The following is a 22,189-nucleotide window of genomic DNA, read 5'->3' as shown; positions in this document are numbered from 1 at the left end:
CCCGCCTCAACCGACCGGCCCCGTCGGCTCCTGGGCCTTGCCGAGCCGAAAGGAGGGAAACGCGGAGGCGGCTGCGTGGAGGCAGCGGGGGCGCGGGAGCGGGCGGAGGCGGCGCGGCCGGCCGCGGCTGCCGCTTTGTTGTGCGTCCCGGGCCGAGGAAGGAGAAGTGGGAGGAGGGGGGAGCTCGGCGTCCCGCTCCCTCCGCGGCTCATGGCGACGACGCTCGGCACATCCGGGACCCTCCGGCCGTGGCGGCCGCGGCGCCGGCTGCTCGGGCCCCAGCCCCGGCCGCTGTGGTGACTGAGCCGCGCCTCGCCGTCGCCCCCGCCCCGCCCGCCGCCCGCCGGCCCCGGGCCCCGCGCCGCGGCCGCAGCCCCGCCGCCGCCCCCGCCGCCGGGGACATGTCTAACCCCGGGGGCCGGAGGAACGGGCCCGTCAAGCTGCGCCTGACAGGTGAGGGGGTTGGGCGGGCGGCAGGAGCCACCGAGCCGGCGGGGGGGGGGTGCCTGTGGCCTTGAGAAGGGCCAGGGTCGCGATCAATGGTGAGTGGAGAGTCGGGAACGTGGGAAGGCCTAGTTCAGGGAGAGTAATTGCAAACCACTCTGCCTTGTTTGGAAATTCTTACAAAAGCCAAGGGTGACTCGGGTGTCTTTTGTTGGGGGGGGGGTCCCCCGGTTGGAATTCCTGGCGGATTTGAGGTCGAAAAGCCTGGGCCGAGAAGCACGGTTCTCTCCCGGGGCGTCGGGGAGCAGCCCTTGGGCTACTGCCCAGGTGGGGTCGTTGAGGGGATGAGGAGCTCCTGTGGCGGGGATTATTGAATCCGGCTGCTGACTGCGCGCAGTAAACACTCCTTAAAGATGGAGCGCTTAACGGGAGGGTGTGTGTGTGTGTGTGTGTGTGTTCCCTGGTTGTTAACTTATTCGCCCACTTGTACCCGCGTGCAGAACCTTCCCTCTCTGCTGCCAGCCACGGCAGCCGGTGCCACACACCTGAAACGCACGGCTTTGAAAGGGAAGGAGACTGAAGTTGACTTTTCCGGTGTGTCTGCCTGATCCGACAACTCAGGCTCATTGTACGCTCTGTGTTTTGGAAGTGTTTGATTGTAGGGTAGTGTGTTTGGGGTTGTTCCTTGTAGGCCGCAGAACTTGTGTCTCACTGCTAACTCTAGACCTGCTTTAAAAACACATTTTTGGGGGTCCATTTCTAAGTATGTACTCAGACAGACTTTAAGCGAAGTTTTCTCTCTCTCCCCACTCTCCTCCCCTTCCCTTTTCTAAATGGAAAAGAATGTCTGGAGGGGTTGCTAGATAGCAGGCTTTTCTTACAACGTGTTTATGATTCCAAGTGCATGAAATCTTTAACGTTACAGGTACGTTTTGCTTACAGTGCCAATTTTGATATTCTTACATGGTCGTGTTACCCTATTATAAGGAAAAATTATTTGGGGTTTGAAAAGTGTAATGGAAACCAGTGTACTTATCCTAGTTTCAGTATTCATTCTTAATTATCCACGTTGATATTCAGTTGTGTGGTGAGGAAGGTGGCTTTCCTTAGAGAATCTGTGTGTGTATGTGTGTGTGGGTACGCGTGTAAGAATAAACTATAATTATGTTGGCTTCTACTAGACTTTGAGATTTATATGGACTAATTTTGTAATTGAATGCTTGTGTGTCACATCCCAGTCCACTGGCTGAACTTTCGAGATAAAAAGTTGCAGTGAATTAGGTATTTGAGAATTTAGCCTGACTGTATATGTTGGCTGCAGTTTTTTAAATATATTACTTTCATGACAGTTTTACCTTCCTTAGGGAAGATTGCAAAGAATCATTAACTGAGTGGTTCTTAATGGAAAACCTGGATTGGGAGATGCCTGTCTCCCCTACTTCCCCCCATTCAGTTTCCTTATTTTCTTACTAAGCAATGGAAACCTTTATAAGGGATCTTTGTTGCTTTAGAGTTTATCTACTCTATCTGTTCCTCTCGGGAGTCAGCCCTGTGTCAGTGATGATGGAAAGAACCTGTGATTCCAGGTGTGCAAAAAGTATCAGAAATAGGCTGGTGGCCACTTAATTCCTTCTAGGCTGTATATACAATAAGAAAATGAGGGAGAAAACAGGGATTTTGATTTTCTGCAGATAAAATGAGTTTGAGGTTTTTAGTGTGACTCAACAGATCTTAAAGTGTTTATCTGTGGTTTCCTTACTGAGTATGATACATTATAAAAATTCACGAGTAAAGTTAGGAGAAAAGATTATACTTATTCCCTATCCCTCCAAAAAAATACTGGGCTAAATTTGTAGAGTGCTTTTGTATTTTTAGATTTTTCTGAGGAATTTTAAATACACTGTGTCCCCTTAATTGTAAAAACAGTTTGAGATACTCTCAATTTCTTAAAACCATTGGGAATTTGTCTCTGTCATATTTTAAGAGAAAACTATTCAAATATTAAAAACATCGCCCTCTCCATTTTGGTTACGTATGGTGGATTCTCTTCTGTTTTGCCAGGAAAGTTAACATGTATTTTTTCATTTTTGTTCATTTACAGATTAGATGGTATAGATTTTAACAAATAGATTTCAAGAGCTGGATTCAATTAGCAGTTTTTTAGGACATAAACATTAAAGAGTTAGATGGAAAAGATTGTTTTGACTGACTGGATAAATGACAGGGCTGTGTTTGATGTGCGTCCAGGAATTGGTCTGGAGCTGGTGCCCAACTTTTCAGTCCATCTTGAGAAGCCAAATAAAATATTTAACCTAGGCCTCGTTTTGTTTAAAAAAAAAAAGTTGATTCTTTGTTAAGACCTTAAGAAATGTTTGGCATACCTTTAGACTAAGTGTTTAACAGTTCATTTAGATTCGGGTTCCATAAGAGAGGAAAATTAAAGAAAAAAAACAGATCCCATAGTGACTTTTTATTTGGTTTACAATACACTTGGGCTGTAAGATGATTTAAAGTAATTGTTCTTTGCTTCAAGTTAATACCATACTAGTATTTTAAATTTATAGACTGTCTTTGATTCCCAGGTACCTTATGAATTGTAGTTACTCAATTATATCCTTAATGTAGAGTTGCCCCTTTACTGAAAGATGTAAACAACTCTTGCATGGTGTCTGTCTGTCACACACATACATACACACACACACACACTCTCACACATACATACAAACTGAAGGAGAAATATTTGAACCATGAGATCTCTGCCCACAACAGATATTAAACTTTTCCACATGTTATTCCTGAGACCACAGTCAACTAGCAAACTGTTTAGTATTTGTTGATGCAAAGAAGGAAGGGCTAATTTAATCCCAAATTTGAGATTCTTCAGGTCATTGGTGGTTAAAATCTGATTTGGTCCATCAAGCTACTTCTGTTTTTTATGACACATTAACACTTGATCATTAAAATGGGCTGTATGGTAAAGCTATCAATTTCAACTAGTATTTGTAGAGCAAATTGATTATAAAATGTAAAATTTTGTATACATTATACTTATGAATAGTCTTTTCTTATGATGGTTTGATAGAAGATATTCTTTGATGGTAAAAAAAATTGGGGGTAATTTTTTATATTACTGTTTTTTAAAACCAAAGGCTGGAAAAAGCAGTTAGTATAATTTCTAATATTTAAAATTCTTAGATATGGAGAAATAACAGATTACTTCTCCAGAACATTTATTACAGACCTTTTTGTAATTTAAATGTTTTCGTACAGTGCTTCTCATGTTCTTAATTTATAAAACCGTAAGCAGTAATGAGGTTAACCTTGTCTATAGCTAAAGGAAAATTACCTTTAAAAGTCTCACTTTAGATATGCTGGTATCTTAGTATTGTTTTACTGCATATTTTATTGATTCAGGGCTTTAAAAATTACAATTTGATTATAGCTCGCAGTTTCTAAGTGGGAATGTGCCTGTACACCATAATGACTTGTTCTAGGGGTGTTAGTGATTTGAATGTCCCCAGTTCATTTTTTTTTTCTTGGTTTCTGAGGAGGAAGCCAATGTGGCTTAGCTCCTTCCTTTTCTCTTAAGTTTCTCTCTTCTAGTCAAACCTTCAGGCCGGGGGGCTGAACCTGCCTAGGTGCTTCATGTAGTTTGCTTTTCATTGGTGAGTAAAGAGAGAGAGAGAGAGAGAGTGTGTGTGTGTTTAATCATGGATTCTACTTTTTTCCTGTTGGTTGAACTGTAACTATCACAACATACTAACATGTCATTTATCTGGCATGTCATTTAGCATATTTAGTATATAACTCAAGTTTTCAAGATAAATGAAGATCCATGCTTTAGCCCTGCAAGGTTTTAATTTTAGGTATTTTTGATGTCTTTTAAAGATTTTGAAGGCTTTTAAAGATGTAATATGCCCTACTCCTTTCAAATAGACCATACTTAACAGAACTTAATGTTTTATTTATGATTCAGTATCATTATGAATATAAGTTATTGTGCTGTTGTAATGTGTGGTACAAGGATATCATCATGGTATGTGGAGAGAACCGTTTGACTCTGGCTGTATGGTGACATGTTTAACCCTGTTCTTACTGCTTTTTCTCCCTTTGCCTTTGTTTTTGTTTACTGTTACTTTCTTTGCTCTAAGAAAGCTGAACCCTTGAAATGTACTGTTGTAATCAACATTGTTATGTGTTTCTGTATGAGGGACATGTACTGAATGCTTATTAAGTGCCAGACACTGTATTAAGTTTACATCTGTTATTACTTTTAATTCTCATAATAGCTTCAAGAGGTAGGAGAAATTCGGAGAGGTTAAGTACATGTCAGAACCCAAGCTGTCTATCTAGAAAGCCTGTTACAAACTTACAGGATTTTGTGTAGAAAATAAAATAATTTCATTTATTTGGAATTACCCTTGTCCCTTGAGATACTTGCTTATCTTTTAAGGCTCAACTCAAGGTACCCTTATCCACAGATCTTTCCTTGACCTGTGTTGACCTCTCCTCTGTGACTAAGAGGTTCTTCCTCTAGCATCAGACCTAACTCAATGGAGGGCATTTGTTGTCTATGCTGTAAGCTCCATGAAGGCAGAATCCTGTTTCAGCATGCATGAAGAGCCTTTTGGCATTTTATTTGGAACGAATGCTGGAGACATAGAAGTAATTCTGTGTAGTTTTTTTTTTTTTTTTTGCGGTACGCGGGCCTCTCACTGTTGTGGCCTCTCCCGTTGTGGAGCACAGGCTCCGGACGCGCAGGCTCAGCGGCCATGGCTCACGGGCCCAGCCGCTCCGCGGCATGTGGGATCCTCCCGGACCGGGGCACGAACCCGTGTCCCCTGCATCGGCAGGCGGACTCTCAACCACTGCGCCACCAGGGAAGCCCTGTGTAGTTTTATACGTGTTTTTTATGGCTGATGCACTGGATGTGAGTGGCAAGAGGTGAGGCTTGTAGACAGGGACCAACCCATTTTAGGACCTTGTTATATTTTGTCAAGAAGTTTGATTTTTTTTTTTTTAAGGTAGTGGGAACCATTGAAGGATTTTAAGCTTCGATATATTTGATGTTTAGAAACGTTAATCTTTGGGCAATAGGAAGGATGGACTGGAATGGGAACCACGAAGACTGATTTTAGGATAATCAGTTAAGAGAATGCTATACAACAACCATTGTTCAAAAAAAAACCATTGTTTTTTCTTGTTTTAACGTTTATTTCCAAATTCTGTTATTATAGATAATTTGTAAACATCTTGGTATGGATAATTTTTTTTTTTAAGGATTGTTTTCTTAGGATATTTCCATAGAGAGAGTGCTGTTGCATTAAAGGGTGTGGATCTTTTTAGGTTCTTCATTAATTTTTCGTCAGACTGTTTCCTAAAAGAATTGTGCCTGTTTAGAGCAGCATTGAATAAATGTGTCCCTCTTAATGTTCTATTACAAGAATTGGCTCTTGTTTTTTAAAATGTTCGCTAACTTCATGGCATATAGTATTTAACATTTTCTTGTGAAGTTGAATATTTTCCTGTCTGTTTACTAATTATATTTCTCTTTGTTGCCTTGTTTGGTCTTTTCCTAGTTACCACTTAGGCCATTTGTGTTTTTCTTAGTGATCTGCCTGAGAATTAAAAAAGATACTAATCTTTTGTCATATTTGTTACAGACATTTTCCCCAGTCTGTTATTTGACTTTTAATTTTGATCATTTTTGAAAGAAAAATGATTTTGAATAAATTCGTTACTTTAGGAGTCAAATTTGTCCAACTTTTCCTTTGTTTTTCCTATCATTTCTATACTTAGAAAAACCCTTTTCTTCAAGAGGCTTGGTAAATATTTAAGTACATTTTATTTTAGTATTTTTAAAAATGGTTTAGGAAGATGTTTCCCCCCAAATTGCTACTCAGTCATCTCATCATTATTTATTAATCAATTTTTCCTTTCTATAGTGGTGTGATATCTTTTTAGTTATGTTAACAAATTAGTTATAATAGTCAGATTATCTCTTGTTCGGTGCCATACTCTTCATTATTGTAGCTTTATAATTTAGTTTAATCTCATTGTACTAGAAATTTTTTTTTGCTGTTTTTACTTCTTTGCTCTTACACGTAAATATTAAAATTGTTAAATTTAAAAAGAAATTTCCTTGGGATTGTAATTAGAATGCATTAATTTGGGAAAAGGAGTCATTTAAGTGTATTTAGTTTTCCCACCTAGGAACATGCTATGTTTTTACGTTTATTTAAGCTTTTGTTCATATTGCTTAGGATAGTTTGATAGTTTTCTTCCTATTTTTTTTTTTTTTTTTTTTTTTTGTGGAACGCGAGCCTGTCACTGTTGTGGCCTCTCCTCCTGTTGCGGAGCACAGGCTCCGAACGCGCAGGCTCAGCGGCCATGGCTCACGGGCCCAGCTGCTCCGCGGCATGTGGGATCTTCCTGGACCGGGGCACGAACCCGTGTCCCCCACATCGGCAGGCAGACTCTCAACCACTGCGCCACCAGGGAAGCCCTCTTCCTATGTTTTAATGTAATTCCAGCTAATTTATATTTGTGGCATATCCATTGTATTTTCTAACCTTAGTTATTGGCTTGTATTTAGGATTGCAGTCATATCTATTTTTGCTTGATTAGAGCAACTTTGCTGAACACTAAGCCTACTAATATTTCACTAATGCTAGTTTTCCAGGTATCAGTATTTGGCATTTTTTACAGTTGAATGCTAACATTAAAAATTTTTTTTTCTTTTGTATTTTTCCACTAATACATAATTAATTGAACGAAGTGAAGAATTTTGTGTTTGTTTTAGAATCGTTTCTAAAGGCACTGACTTTTTAAAAACCGCATTTGATATGAATTAAGAAATATCAACATGTGTCTTAAGTTTGGCATTTGGTTTTTTACTAAAAATTGACAGCAGACATAAAACTTAATTTAAAATAAATCCTGATTTTAGGTAGGAATTCCTACATAGATGATTGCACAAATGGCATTTCTTTCTTTCCCAAAAGTTTCCTCCTGCCTCTTCACAGCCAGTCTCCTCATATCCCCAGTCCTTGGCAACCACTGTTGCAGTAGTTTTACCTTTTCTAGAATTTTATGTGAATGGGATCATACAGTATGTAGTCTTCTGAGTCAGGCTTGTTTTCACTTAGAGTAGTGCTTTTGGGCTTTCCTGGTGGCGCAGTGGTTGAGAGTCCACCTGCCGATGCAGGGGACGCGGGTTTGTGCCCTGGTCTGGGAGGATCCCACATGCTGTGGAGCGGCTGGGCCTGTGAGCCATGGCCGCTGGACCTGTGCGTCTGGAGCCTGTGCTCCGCAACAGGAGAGGCCACAACAGTGAGAGGCCCGCATGCTGCAAAAAAAAAAAAAAAGAATAGTGCTTTTGAGGTCCATCCATGTTGTGTATCAGTTGTTTGTCCCTTTTATTCCTGAGGAATATTGCCCATTTCCCATTTTCTTTATCCATTCACAAATATCCACAGACATGAGTTTCCAGTTTTTTGCGATTATGTATAAAGCTGCTATGAACATTTGGGTACACCTCTCTTTGTGAACATGTTTTTATTTCTTTTGGGTAAATGTTTAGGATTGTTGGATCTTATGGTAAGTATGTGTTTAACTTAAAAAAAAAAAACAACTGCTAAACTGTTTTTCAAGTTGTACCATTTTGTATTTCTACCAGTGTTGTCTGAGAGTTCCAGTTGCTCCCAATCCTAGCCAACACTTCAGCACTTGCTGTTGTCAGTCTTTGATTTTAGCCATTCTAATTGGTGTGTAGAGATTACTTCAGTGTAGCTTTAATTTTAATTCCCTTTGACCTACGGTGTTAAGCATCTTTTAATGGACTTATTTATCATCTGTGTATCTTTGGTGAATATCTGTTCAAATCTTTTGCTCATAGTTTTAAAATTGGGTTGTTTTCTTATTATTGAGTTTTGAGAATTCTTTTTGTATTCTGGATACAAGTCCTTTATCAGATATGTGTTTTGAAAATATTTTCTCCTAATCTGTGGCATTTTTTCCCCCCTCAGTAGTGTCTCAAAGAGCAGAAGTTTTGAATTTTGATTAAGCCCCGTTTATCAATTTTTTTCTTTATGGTTCATGCTTTTTATGTCCTATATAAGAAATCTTTTCCTAATCCACAGTTCTAAAAATTTTTTATGTTTTCTTCTGCAATATTTATAATATTAGCATTTATATTTTGGTGTAGGACCCTCCTAAATTTAACTTTTTAAAAATTTGCTGTGAGAAGTAAGGGTCAGGTTCTTTTTTTTTCATATGGATATCCAATTTTCCTAGCACCATTTGTTAAAATGCTTTTGTTTCCTCCGTTGAGTTGTCTTGGCACCTTGGCTAAAAATCAGTTGACAACATACATGTTCTATTTCTGGACTCTATTCTGTTCCTTTCATCTATAATTCTTTTCTTTGTAAGTTTATTATTTATAATTCACACTTTCCTATTACTGCAGTTTTAAGTCTTCTGATTTCAAACATTGATTGAACTTTTCATAAACATTTTGATAGTTTAATAAGCATAATTGAGTCTTTAATTTAGGACCCCATAATACTTTAGGATCTTGTAATGCTTTAGAGCAGCGGTCCCCAACCTTTTTGCCACCAGGGACTGGTTTCGTGGAAGACAGTTTTTCCATGGACGGGCAGGGGATGGTTCAGGCGGTAATGTGAGCGATGGGGAGTGGCAGATGGAAGCTTTGCTCGCTAGCCTGCCGCTCACCTCCTGCTGTGCCGCCCAGTTCCTAACAGGCAACAGACCGTTAGCAGTCCGTGGCCTGGGGGTTGGGGACCCCTGCTTTAGAGCCTGTTTCATTTATTTAGTCAACAAATATTTATCAACTTCTTGACGTGTCAGACATTGATTTTTTTTTAATTCTATAGTACCATGAATGGAGATATAAGAAATCAGAATAAACCTAGGTTGGGCTCAATATTTTTCTTTTCAACATTTCTATTATGAATCTTTAAAAAGTTTATTATTATTTTTGTCTCTTACTGATGAAAGTGGATTACAATAAGCATGACTTAACAAAGTTTGCTGTTTACCAGCTATCAGCCCCCTCAACTCATTTTTGGAAAAAGGTGGGATAAAAAAAAAAACATATCTAATATGTGGCAATAGAAAAGAAAGGATATAATTGTTTTGTCAAATGCGGGTTGGATTATGGTTTTTAAATTTTATTTATTTATTTTAATTTAAATTTTTGAAAAATTAATCACTTAATTTGGTTGTGCCGGGTCTTAGTTGTGGCAGGTGGGCTCCTTAGTTGTGGCTCGCTGGCTCCTTAGTTGCAGCATGTAGGCTCCTTAGTTGTGGCATGCATGAACTCTTAGTTGCGGCATTCATGCGGGCTCTAATTCCCTGACCAGGTATCAGACCCAGGCCCCCTGCATTGGGATGGCAGAGGCTTATCCACTGTGCCACCAGCGAAGTCCCAATGGTTTTCTTAAACTTATATTTTATATTATGAGCATTTTTTTCCTATAAGACAAAAGAAAGGAAGAAATTTAATTTTTAATTGAGGTGTAGTTGATTTACAATGTTGTGTTAATTTCTGCTGTATAGCAAAGTGATTCAGTTATACATATATATACATTCTTTTTTAAAATATTCTTTTCCTTTATGGATTGTCATAGGATGCAGAATATAGTTCTCTGTGCTGTACAGTAGGACCTTGTTGTTTATTCATTCCGTATATAATAGCTTACATCTGCTAACTCCAACCTCCCATTCCACCCCTCCCTCAACCCCCTCCCCCTTGGCAACCACAAGTCTCCTCTATGTCCCTGAGTCTGTTTCTATTTGGTAGATACGTTCATTTGTGTCACATTTTTAAAAAAATTAATTAATTTATTTTTGGCTGTGTTGGGTTTTCATTGCTGTGCGTGGGCTTTCTCTAGTTGCAGCGAGTGAGGCTACTCTTCGTTGCAGTGCGTGGTGGGCTTCTCATTGTGGTGGCTTCTCTTGTTGTGGAGCACGGGCTCTAGGCGCGCGGGCTTCAGTAGTTCTGGCACTCGGGGTCAGCAGTTGTGGCTCTTGGGCTCTAGAGCACAGGGTCAGTAGTTGTGGCACACGGGCTTAGTTGCTCTGTGGCACGTGGGATCTTCCTGGGCCAGGGTTCGCACCCGTGTCCCCTGCCTTGGCAGGCGGATTCTTAACCACTGGGCCACCAGGGAAGTCCTGTGTCACATTTTAAGATTCTATATATAAGTGATATTATATGGTATTTGTCTTTCTCTTTCTGACTTACTGATAATCTCTAGGTCAATCCATGTTGCTGCAAATGGCATTATTTCATTGTATTTTAATGGCTGAATAGTATTCCATGGTATATATGTACCACATCTTTGTCAATTCATCTGTTGATGGACATTTAGGTTGTCTCCATGTCTTGGCTATTGTGAATAGTGCTGCTGTGAACCCTGGGGTGCATGTATTTTTTTTGGATTAGAGTTTTGTTTGGGTATATGCCCAGGAGTGGAATTGCTGGATCATATGGCAACTCTATTTTTAGTTTTTTTAGGAACCTCCATACTGTTTTCCATAGTGGCTGCACCAATTTACATCTCCACTAACAGCGTAGGAGGGTTCTCTTTTCCTCCACATCCTTTCCAGTATTTGTTATTTGTAGCGTTTTTAACGATGACCATTCTGACTGATGTGAGGTGGTACCTCATTGTAGTTTTGATTTGCATTTCTCTAATGATTAGCGATGTTGAGCATCTTTTCATGTGCCTGTTGGCCATCTGTATGTGGAAAAAGCTTAATTTTGTTAAAATCTAAGATGACTTTTTAATTTGACCACAGTGCATTCCTGGGAACTGTCACAAAGCAGACATCTGTAATGTAGACCTATTTACTGTTATTGTTGGAGGCAGTTGGGATGTTGTAGAAAGAGTATAGAACTTGGAGGCAGAAAATTTGGGTTCATATCCTAGATATGCCACTGATAAGCTTTGTGCCTTTAAGCAAGTCACTTATTTTCTTGGTGCCTGTGCTTTTAGTTATAAATGCATGTTTAAAGTGACAGTTATTTATTTTAGGATCCTGCTGGATAAGAAATAATGTATGTGAAAAATACTGTTCAAGTTGTAAAGTATTATGTTAATGTATTTTGACATTTTTGATCAAAGATTGTGTTTTATTTTTTAATTAATTTTTATTGGAGTATAGTTGATTTACAGTGTTGTGTTAGTTTCTGCTGTACAGCAAAGTGAATCAGTTATACATATATCCATTCTTTTTAAAATTCTTTTCCCATATATAGGTCACTACAGAGTATTGAGTAGAGTTCCCTGAGCTATACAGTAGGTTCTTATAAGTTATCTGTTTTACCTGTAGTAGTGTACAAAGATTGTGGTTTTTTTTTAACATCTTTTTTGGAGTATAAGTGCTTTGGAATGGTGTGTTAGTTTCTGCTGTATAACAAAGTGAATCAGCTATACATATACATATACCCCCATATCCCCTCCCTCTTGTGTCTCTCTCCCACCCTCCCTATCCCACCCCTCTAGGTGGTCACAAAGCACTGAGCTGATCTCCCTGTGCTATGAGGCTGCTTCCCACTAGCTATCTTACATTTAATAGTGTATATATGTCAATGTTACTCTCTCACTTTGTCCCAGCTTACCCTTCCCCCTCCCCGTGTCCTCAAGTCCATTCTCTACATCTGCGTCTTTATTCCTGTCCTGCGCCTAGGTTCATCAGAACCATTTTTTTTTAAGATTCCTTATATTTGTGTTAGCATACGGTATTTATTTTTCTCTTTCTGACTTCACTCTGTATGACAGACTCTAGGTCCATCCACCTCACTACAAATAACTCAATTTCGTTAAAGATTGTGTTTTAAATAAAGTAGTCATAACCGATTATATGCTGTTTTATAGGAGCAAGTGCAACATTAATAATGATTAATATAGGTATTGATTTAAATGAAATCATGTCTTATAAAATAGGCAAATATGTTTTGTACACCTTGGGGTACCAGTGTGTTGTAAGGAATTCATACAGTTAAATTAGCTATTGTTATAATTTTAAAAAATTTTAATTTATTTATTTGGCTGTGCCTGGTCTTAGTTGCAGCACATGGGATCTTTAGTTGTGGCATGTGGGCTCTTTAGTTGTGGCACGTGAACTCTTAGTTGTGGTGTGCACATGAGATCTAGTTCCCTGACCAGGGATTGAACCCGGGTCCCCTGCATTGGGAACGTGGAGTCTTATTCACTAGACCACCAGGGAAGTCCCTAAATTAGCTATTGTTATAATTTTTATCTTTAAATGATATAGCAAACATTTAGACAGTTAATTGTATTCTCTCTCAACCCCTCCATCCAGTTTTGGTAAGAAGTGGAAGAGCTTTGGAGAGTAATTTGAATGGCTCAGGATTTTGGAGATGGGAGAACTGTTTGGATCCAAGTCTTCAATGACTTTCTGCTGGTACTTTAAAAAATAGCCTGTAGTTTCATGTGTTGCCAGTAGATGGAGATATTTCTGCACAGGTAGATGTCAACAGTGAGTAAAGACCTGTAAAACAAACCCAGAGTGTAAATAAGAGTTCTTGAAATAGAGTTGGAGAATCAGAAACTATCAAAGGTGATGCTGGCTTTAGGATAAACTTTCTTATATAAACTCTATGTTACATGTACAGGAGCAATACAAAAATTATTTTTGTTATATTAGAATTGCAAACATTGGTAGTTCAACTTTTTTTTGTATGATCTTATGTCATCAGGCTTTATATACAACTTTCTCTAGTGAAGTAGAAAACTTATTGCTTGGTCAGCTTATTCAGAATCATATAAATTTAATACTATAAGGTTGAAAGAGCTTTCTTTTTTTTAAATTGATCATCTTAATTTTTTTTAAATTATATATTTATTTATTTTTGGCTGTGTTGGGTCTTCATTGCTGTACGTGGGCTTTCTCTGGTTGAGAGAGAGCGGGAGCTACTCTTTTCTTGCAGTGCACAGGCTTCTCATTGAGGTGGCTTCTCTTGTTGCGGAGCACGGGCTCTAGGCGCGTGGGCTTCAGTAGTTGTGGCTCGCAGACTCTAGAGTGCAGGCTCAGTAGTTGTGGCGCACGGGCTTAGTTGCTCCGTGGCATGTGGGATCTTCCCAGACCAGGGCTCGAACCTGTGTCCCCTGCATTGGCAGGCGGATTCTTAACCACTGCGCCACCAGGGAAGCCCTGAAAGAGCTTTCTTAAAAAAATTCAATTTTGTAAAGGAAGAAGAATGAAGAAAAAATATTTTTAAAGATTCTTCTATCTTTTTAAAGTAAAATAGTATTTGACGCATTCAAAATACCATGTCTAACACAGTACTTGGTACATAGTATATCTTCAGTAAACATTTGTGAATTAAAGAATGATTCATGAAATTGAAAAAAGCTTACATGGTTTAAGAGGACCTCATTTGAAACAGATAATAGAATCTCTCTTTTTGACGTTATTACTGAATTAACTGATGTTTGTACCTTAGTAATTTTGACAATGTTAAGTTATAAAGATAGAGGACCAAAGTATTCATTCAAGTTAATATTTGACTTGATGGCTAGAACTCCTTTACCATACTCTGCAAAATTTACTTCTCAACAAAGTGAAGATCAGTCTGATAGTCACTGCAAAAAGATCTACTTTTGCAGTGTCACCTAAGAAATTCACATATATAACTAGTCTGTCAGTGTTAGGAAGAAAATTAATTTTTTTTTTTTTTTGCGGTACGTGGGCCTCACACTGTTGCGGCCTCTCCCGTTGCAGAGCACAGGCTCCAGACGCGCAGGCTCAGCGGCCATGGCTCACAGGCCCAGCCGCTCCGCGGCATGTGGGATCTTCCCGGACAGGGGCACAAACCCGTGTCCCCTGCATCGGCAGGCGGACTCCCAACCACTGCGCCACCAGGGAAGCCCAAGAAAATTAATATTTTTTCAGAGCTCTATAGTTGTAACTTGTTCTCATTTGTTATCTAATTTAATTGCTGTTGAGATCCTGACTTTACAAGTATTCCAAACCAGTGAAGGCGAAATATAATCTTTTATCTGATGAAATTTTTTTCTTGAATCTTATGAAGAGAATAGCAACTGATTTTTTTGAGGGAACAATTGGTACAATTATTCAAATTCCATGGAAATTAGGCTAGTTGTACCAGAAACCTTTTGTAATAAAATATGAATCCTTGTACATTTTAGTTTTCTATTTCCTAGTTGTTTTGAGTTTTTCTTATTTTAGATAGGTATGAAAGCTTAGGTAGTAAACCAGTCTTTTTCTTACTTTAAAATAGGGTTGGTGATGATATTTCAAGTTTCTTCTGATTTCCAGTTTGCTTATCTCAAGTCTTTTTTCTCTACCTAGAAAGAGGACTTGGAATGGTGGTGAAATATTTACATATTCATTCAGTGATCATTTGTTGAGAGTCTTAACATGCACCTTACCCTGAGGTGTAGGTTCTGGGATTTCAAGAAGAGATTTGGTTCCCGATCTTGCTTTCAGGGAACCTACAGTGTAAACAAGTAGAGACAAGACTTGATGGATGAAATAATTGAACAGTCAGTGCTAGAGTTAGTGATACATACAATGAGGGTGAAATAAAAGAATGAAAGCCCATGGATATTTTTAAGGGAGCTCAATTTCCAGATTCTAAAGTTGATCAGTTTTTCATATTTTCTTCCTTTCACTTTACAAAAGAAAGGCACATCTCTAGGCCATCCCAAATAGTACATTGTCCTGGGGTAAGAGGCCTTCCAGGGCACCTAAGAGACAAATTAGAATATTGATGAGGTTATTGAGAAGGCAGTGACTCCAATGACTAACATCTTTTCACAAGTCACGTGGTTTCAACCCTTCAATTTCAACAAAATTAGGGACCCGATCAAGTTGTTAGTTGATCATTAAAAATAATTTTCATAAAAATAAGTTTTTTAGCACTTATATTTATAAAAATGAGAAATAGGAATAAAATATTTTCAATAATCATTCATTGATAGACACATGAACGAATTGAAAATAAGATAACCTCATCCATGTCATGAAGAGATACATTTCCAATTCTTCTTTTCCTCGTCCTGTTCCCCCTTTTTGAATAATTGGTTTGTTCTAATCAGTATGCAGGAAAGGTCTACACATTGTATTTTGTTGGTATGTCTGAAGTCTTTTTTAAAGTATAGGCCCATTGCCCCCCCCGCCCACCTTTGTTCTTTGAATTTTCTTTGAATTTACTTACTATAGAAACCAGATCTGTTAAATACCTTCATCTAAAAACTCTTTATGATTTGGTTCTAGCATTGTTTCCCATCATGCCTGTGTCCCATCATATGCCTATGTTACACTACTCTGAATTCCTCACTCTTTCCTATTCTTTTCACATTTTCTTATATCTCCCAAGTTTTTGATGGTGCTGTTTACTTAGACTCTGTTACAATACTTTCTTCCTTACCTAGTCACCCTGCCCAATCTACTCGGCTATTAACACAGCTGAAGCATTTTCTCCTCTGAGAAGTCTTCCCAGACTTCCCCAGGCTGAGTTAGGTGCCCCTGTCTTAACAGTTAGGGTCCTGATACAAACAGATAACATTCTCACAAAAGGTGAAAGAGAATGTTGTTAGGGGACTACTTAGAATGAATGGGCAGGGTTAAGGGAATCCAGTTAGGAATGGTGTAGCACCTAGGGACTAGCAATGATAGGAAGTTGCATCATCTTTGGGCAAGAAAGGGAAAGGGAGCGAGTAGTCATGGGAACGCAGAGACCCTTGCTGTTGCTTCTCATTTACTGAACCCAATTTGAGGCTGGAGGGTAAGGGAGCCCAGTTTCTGTAGTCCATTGCATCAGCCTCCTAGGACACTAAGTGCTGGTTAAAGGATGGAGAATGATCTGAAGAAGCAAATAGAAATATCCAAAACACCCTCATTTATATTCCTACAATACGTTAGCATACTTCATTGTATCATTTATTATATTGACTTAAAATTCATTGGTTGTATTGATGTTTTCCCCATAGCACTGTGAACTCCTCTGTAGCTATGAACTAGCTCTTACTCATATTTGCCTACCCACAGTGCTCATTAGATATTTAATTAAATGAATAAAAGTTTAAAAAAGAGATGAATGAGTTACATAATTTAAAAGGTCTGTTCTACTTAGTGGTAATGTGTGGTGATTCTTAGTTCAAAGAGTAAATCTAATAATTTTTGCTTTGTTTGGCAGTTTTGATGCTTCTGCAATAATTGACTCACTCTTTTGGTTGAAGAAAGGCCAGGGATTAATTTAGGCCATAATAGATAACTTCTGTATTTAGAAGGATTATAATGCAAGACTGATTTGGCTGAGCTCAGTGGCATGGTAAATATATTTATGCACTTGCTTTTGTTATGGGTGAATCATGATGCAGGGAAAGAATCTGTAGAGGCTATAAGTCCATAAAATTAAATTGATTTCAGGAAGAGTGTGCCTTACTTAACTATTATTAGACTTTCTCTGGGTTATTACATAGCTTTTTCAAATCTCTTAAATAAATGAAAGCTGGTCTTGGGACTTCCCTGGTGGTCCAGTGGCTAGAACTCCACATTCCCAGTGCAGGGGGCCTGGGTTCGATCCCTGGTCAGGGAACTGGACCCCACATGTCGCAACTAAGAGTTCGCATGCCACAACTAAAGACACCCTGCATGCCACAATGAAGATCCTGCATGCTGCAAAGACTCAGCGCAGCCAAATAAATAAATAAGTAAATATTAAAAAATAAACAACAAGAAAGCTGGTCTCTATATGGAAAAATGCACCCTTATTGCTAGCCAAATTCTTCCCCTCCCCCCAGTAAGTTGAACTAATGATCATATATTTGCTATAAAGGCTTGTTAGAATTGCTGCATAAAAAATTACTCCAAAACTTAAAGGCCTAAAACACAAACAATAATTTTATTATCTCTCGTGATTTCTGTGGGTTAGGAGTTTGGAAAGGGCTCTGCTGGCTTTAAAAAAAATTTTTTTTAAATTAATTAATTTTATTTTGGGCTGCATCGGGTCTTAGTTGCGGCACACGGGATCATTGTTGCGGCACGTGGGTTCTTCATTGTGGTGCACGGGCTTCTCTCTAGTTGTGGCGCCAGGGCTCCAGAGTGCGTGGGCTTTGTAGTTGCGGCACGCGGGCTCAGTAGTTGCGGTGCGTGGGCTTAGTTGCCCCACGGCATGTGGGATCTTAGTTCCCGGATCAGGGATCAAACCCACGTCCCCTGCATTGGAAGGTGGATTCTTAACGAGTGGACCACCAGGAAAGGCCCTGCTGGCTGGTTTTGGCTCAGGGTCTGTCATGTATTTTATTCAGATGATGGCTGGAATTGGAATAGCTCGGGGCTGGCTGGGCATTTATCTCTCTTCAGGTCATCTGCGAGCCTCTCCATATGATTTCACTGCACGAGCTAGTTTTTGGCAGCTCCAGGGCAGTTACACTGCTAATATGACTGGCTCAGGGTACCAGCAGGAATTGTCAGGAAACAAGGCGAAAGCTGAATCTCCTTTTCTGACTCAGCCTAGGAAGTCCTTGTTCCATTTTATTGGTTACAAGCAAGTTACTTACAAGTTCTTCTAGATTCAAGGGGAAAGAACGTAGATTGCATCTCTTGATGAAAACAGTGGCAAAGAATTTTCAGCCATTTAAAAAACTGTCATAGGTGACAGTGGTGGCAGCTACCACTGCTACTTCTTTTGTTTTTTTGGTTGGACTCCATGCTCTTTGGTATCCTAATCTAATACATACTATTTTCCAGCTTTTGTAACTGAGTTATTTTATGTTCTGCCTTTGAAGTTTCTAGGAATTTTATTACAGAGAACTTAACAAAAGAAATTTCAACAGTTTCTAGAAGAGTTATGGTAATTTGTTATTAAAATCCATAAGTTATTTGGTAAAGGATAAAAAAGATAATGGAAACAGAAGCAGACTGGTAAAAAGAAATAAGGCAGATAAATACTATTTGAATAAAGTAATTTATGCAAGTATGGGAATTAAATTCTTTAATTCTCTGGAATGAGTTTTATATTGAAAAAATATTATAATTCAGAGCTAATAATCAGAGTTTTAGTGCTCCCCCATCAGGTATGCATTGTTTTTCTTCTCTTTTCTTTTCTTTTTTTTTTTTTTTTTTGCGGTACGCGGGCCTCTCACTGTTGTGGCCTCTCCCGTTGCGGAGCACAGGCTCCGGACGCACAGGCTCAGCGGCCACGGCTCACGGGCCTAGCCGCTCCGCGGCATGTGGGATCTTCCCCGACCAGGGCATGAACCAGTGTGCCCTGCACCGGCAGGTGGACTCTCAACCACTGCGCCACCAGGGAAGCCCTGCATTGTTTTTCTTTAACCCTTTTATAATCTATTCTCCATGGAGCAGTTTCATAAATTAAAAAAGAAAATGTAAATTGGATAATTTTACTCTCCTGCTTCAAACCCTCCAGTGGTTTTCCATTATACGTTGAATGAAATAGACTTTATTTGAACAAGATCCTGTACAATCTGGCCCTGTCTTTCCTTGGCTCATTTTACTTTAGTAACATTACTTGTGTTTTGATTTCTTGAAAAGGCCAATCTTTTTCCCACCTGAAGGCCCCCCCCCACTTTTGTTGCTGGGATCTTCTTTCTCTACTTATTATTTTTTCTGTGTCAGTTTATCATTTCAAAGAGTTCCTAAATACTCTGTCTAAAGTAGCTTCTACCTTCATTATTCCCCATCATAGTATATTGTTAACTTCAGAGGACTTATTATAACTTATTTTTATATTCACTTCTTTACCTGTTGGTCTCTTTAAAAACTTTAAATTTTAGATTTACAGAGAAATTGTGCAGGGCAGAGATTGTGTGTTTCATTTACCTAGAGTAATACTAAACACTTAGGAGGTACTCTGTAAATATTTCTTAGAAGAACAACTACTAGATAGATGTCTTAGAGTTTATAGTCTAACCTCTTCCATACTTTATGTGAATAACATGCTCAGGGAGGTCATGTGTGTCTTCTTTAAGTCCATGGCTAGATGGCAAGACCCAAGTCTCCAGGGTGGTACTAGAAACCACATCTTTTGATAATCCAATTTGTGGTATTTAGAGATGAGTTTACTGTGAAACTAATGAAGCTTAACTTTCAGGATCCTATTTGAGGGCCTGGGAGGGACCCTGGCAATGAGTTCTTGGTCACTTTAAAAGGGGTGGAATAAGGAGGGTGAGAGGGAGATGCAAGAGGGAGGGGATATGGGGATACACGTATGCATATAGCTGCTTCACTTTGTTATACAGCAGGAACTAACATAACACTGTAAAGCAGTTATACTCGAATAAAGATGTTAAAAAATTGTTTTATTAGTATATATTACATTTATATACAGAAAAAGTGCCAAGCTTATAAGTGTGCAGCTTAAGACTTTTCACAAACTTAACACGCCTGTATAACCAGCGCCCAGATCAAGAAACAATATTTCCTGTACGTTGTCACATCGTTATGAAGGATTTGCAAATGTACTATATCTTAACCACAATCAGTTAAGATTGCTGTCTCTTTTTACATTGATTTCCCTTCTCTCATACTTCTCCTCATGTTGGTGGCATTGGAATAGCTGTAGGCATTTTGGACATCTGGCTATGGGGAAACTGACTTGGGGATACATTTAGTTGGGTATTAGCAGGATATGTTGATGTGGTTCACAGTCTCTTCGTGTATAGTCAAGGTATTGCTAGCCGTCTGAGTACGAGGATAGTGTGTAGGAATACTACACATTGTGTTAACTCATTTGGCGTTGTGACATAAACATGCAGTCATAGAGATGGTATAGTGATATGAATATGTCCCATGGCATCTGGCACCTGAAGTATATAGTTAGTGGAGCAAAAAACAAGGTTTGATGCCAAAAGGCCAGTTTGTGAAAAATTCTTCTGAATCTTAAAGCTTCATATGAAAGAGACTTGTTAGTAGTTTTCCCCAAGTTTGGCCACAATCTTAAAAGTTTACATAACATTACCAATAATGGCCCTGTGCTAAAAGAAACTTTTCTAAGTTTTACAACAACAACAAAAATATGTTCAACTATGCTAGAGAAAAGACTGAATTATTTTTTTGTTATCTCTATAGAAAATGATATTATAAAACTCATGGGAAAGTATGATACTAGCATAAGGGTTGACATATGGGTCAATGGAGTAGAATCGAGAGTCCAGAAATAAACTCATACATCTGTGGTCAATTGATTTTTCCACAAGGGTGCCAAGGCCACTCAGTGGGGAAAGGTTAGTCTTTTCAGCAAATGATGTTGGAACAATTGGATATCCACAGCTAAAGAATGAAGTTGTACCGCCACCTCACACCATATACAAAAATTAACTCAAAATAGATGAAAGACCTAAATATAACAGCTAAAACCATAAAAACTTTAGATGGAAACACAAGACCTTGGAGCGGCAGTGATTTCTTAAATATGACACCAAAGAACAAACAACCAAAGAAAAAACCAAATTGGACTTCATCACAATGAAAAACCTGTACCCCAAAGGACACTATCAAGAAAGTAAAAAGAGGGAATTCCCTGGTGGTCCAGTGGTTAAGACTCTGTGCTCCCAATGCAGGGGGCGTGGGTTTGATCCCTGGTTGGGGAACTTAGATCCCACATGCTGTGCGGTGCAGCCAAAAAAAAAAAAAAAATGGTAAAAAGATAACTCATAGAATGGGAGAAAATATGTGTAAATCATAATATCTGATAAGGGTCTAGTATCCAGAATATATAAAGAACTCTTACAACTTAATGACAAAAGGACAACCCAATTAAAAAATGGGCAAAGGGCTTCCCTGGTGGCGCAGTAGTTGAGAGTCCGCCTGCCGATGCAGGGGACACGGGTTCGTGCCCCGGTCTGGGAAGATCCCACGTGCCGCGGAGCGGCTGGGCCCGTGAGCCATGGCCGCTGAGCCTGCGCGTCCGGAGACTATGCTCCGCAACGGGAGAGGCCACAACAGTGAGAGGCCCGCGTACCGCAAAAAAAAAAAAAAAAAAAAATGGGCAAAGACTATGGAAAACAGAATGGAAGTTCCTCAGAAAACTTAACATAGAATTACCAAATAATCCAACAATCCTGCTGCTGGGCATATACCCAGACAAAACTATAATTCAAAAAGATACATGCACCCCTGTGTTCATATCACTGTTCACAATAGCCAAAACATGGGAACAGCCTGAATGTCCATCGACAGATGAATGAATAAAGAAGATGTGGGGGACTTCCCTGATGGTCCAGTGGCTAAGACTCCACGCTTCCAATGCAGGGGGCCCAGGTTCGATCCCTGGTCAGGGAGCTAGATCCCACATGCTGCAACTAAGAGTTCCCGTGCTGCAACTAAAGATCCCGCACATGCAGCAACTAAGACCCGACACAGCCAAATAAATAAGCAAATAAATTAAAAAATAAAATATTAAAAATAATAAAGATGTACATATATACAATGGAATACTACTCAGCCATGAAGAAGAGCAACATAATGCCATTTGCAGCAACATGGATGGATCTAGAGATTATCATACTAAGTGAATTAAGTCAGAAAGAAAGAAATACCATATGACATTACTTCTGTGGAATTTAAAATGTGGCACAAATGAACCTGTCTACTAAACAGAAACAGACTCACAGACATAGAGATCAGACTTGTGGTTGCCAAGGGGGAGGCAGGGAGGGAGAGTGATGGACTGGGAGTTTGGGGTTGGTATATGTAAGCTATTACATTT

The 22,189-nt window shown here is 39.2% G+C and overlaps 1 protein-coding gene across 1 annotated transcript in view; it reads left to right on the top strand.

Annotated features, from left to right (window-relative positions):
• Positions 1-293: 293 nt before the first annotated feature.
• The window catches only part of SMURF2 (SMAD specific E3 ubiquitin protein ligase 2), a 124,493-nt gene continuing 102,597 nt past the window's right edge, over positions 294-22,189 (top strand). Inside the window, exon 1 of the mRNA XM_082604957.1 lies at positions 294-453. Coding sequence (XP_082461083.1) covers positions 402-453 — 52 coding nt within the window. The 5' untranslated portion in view covers positions 294-401. The remainder of the gene's footprint in view (positions 454-22,189) is intronic.

This window comes from Mesoplodon mirus, assembly GCF_964341445.2.
Source record: "Mesoplodon mirus genome assembly, chromosome: 18".
NCBI classification, from domain to species: Eukaryota; Metazoa; Chordata; class Mammalia; order Artiodactyla; family Ziphiidae; genus Mesoplodon; species Mesoplodon mirus.
This window is presented reverse-complemented; position numbering and strand designations above follow the sequence as displayed.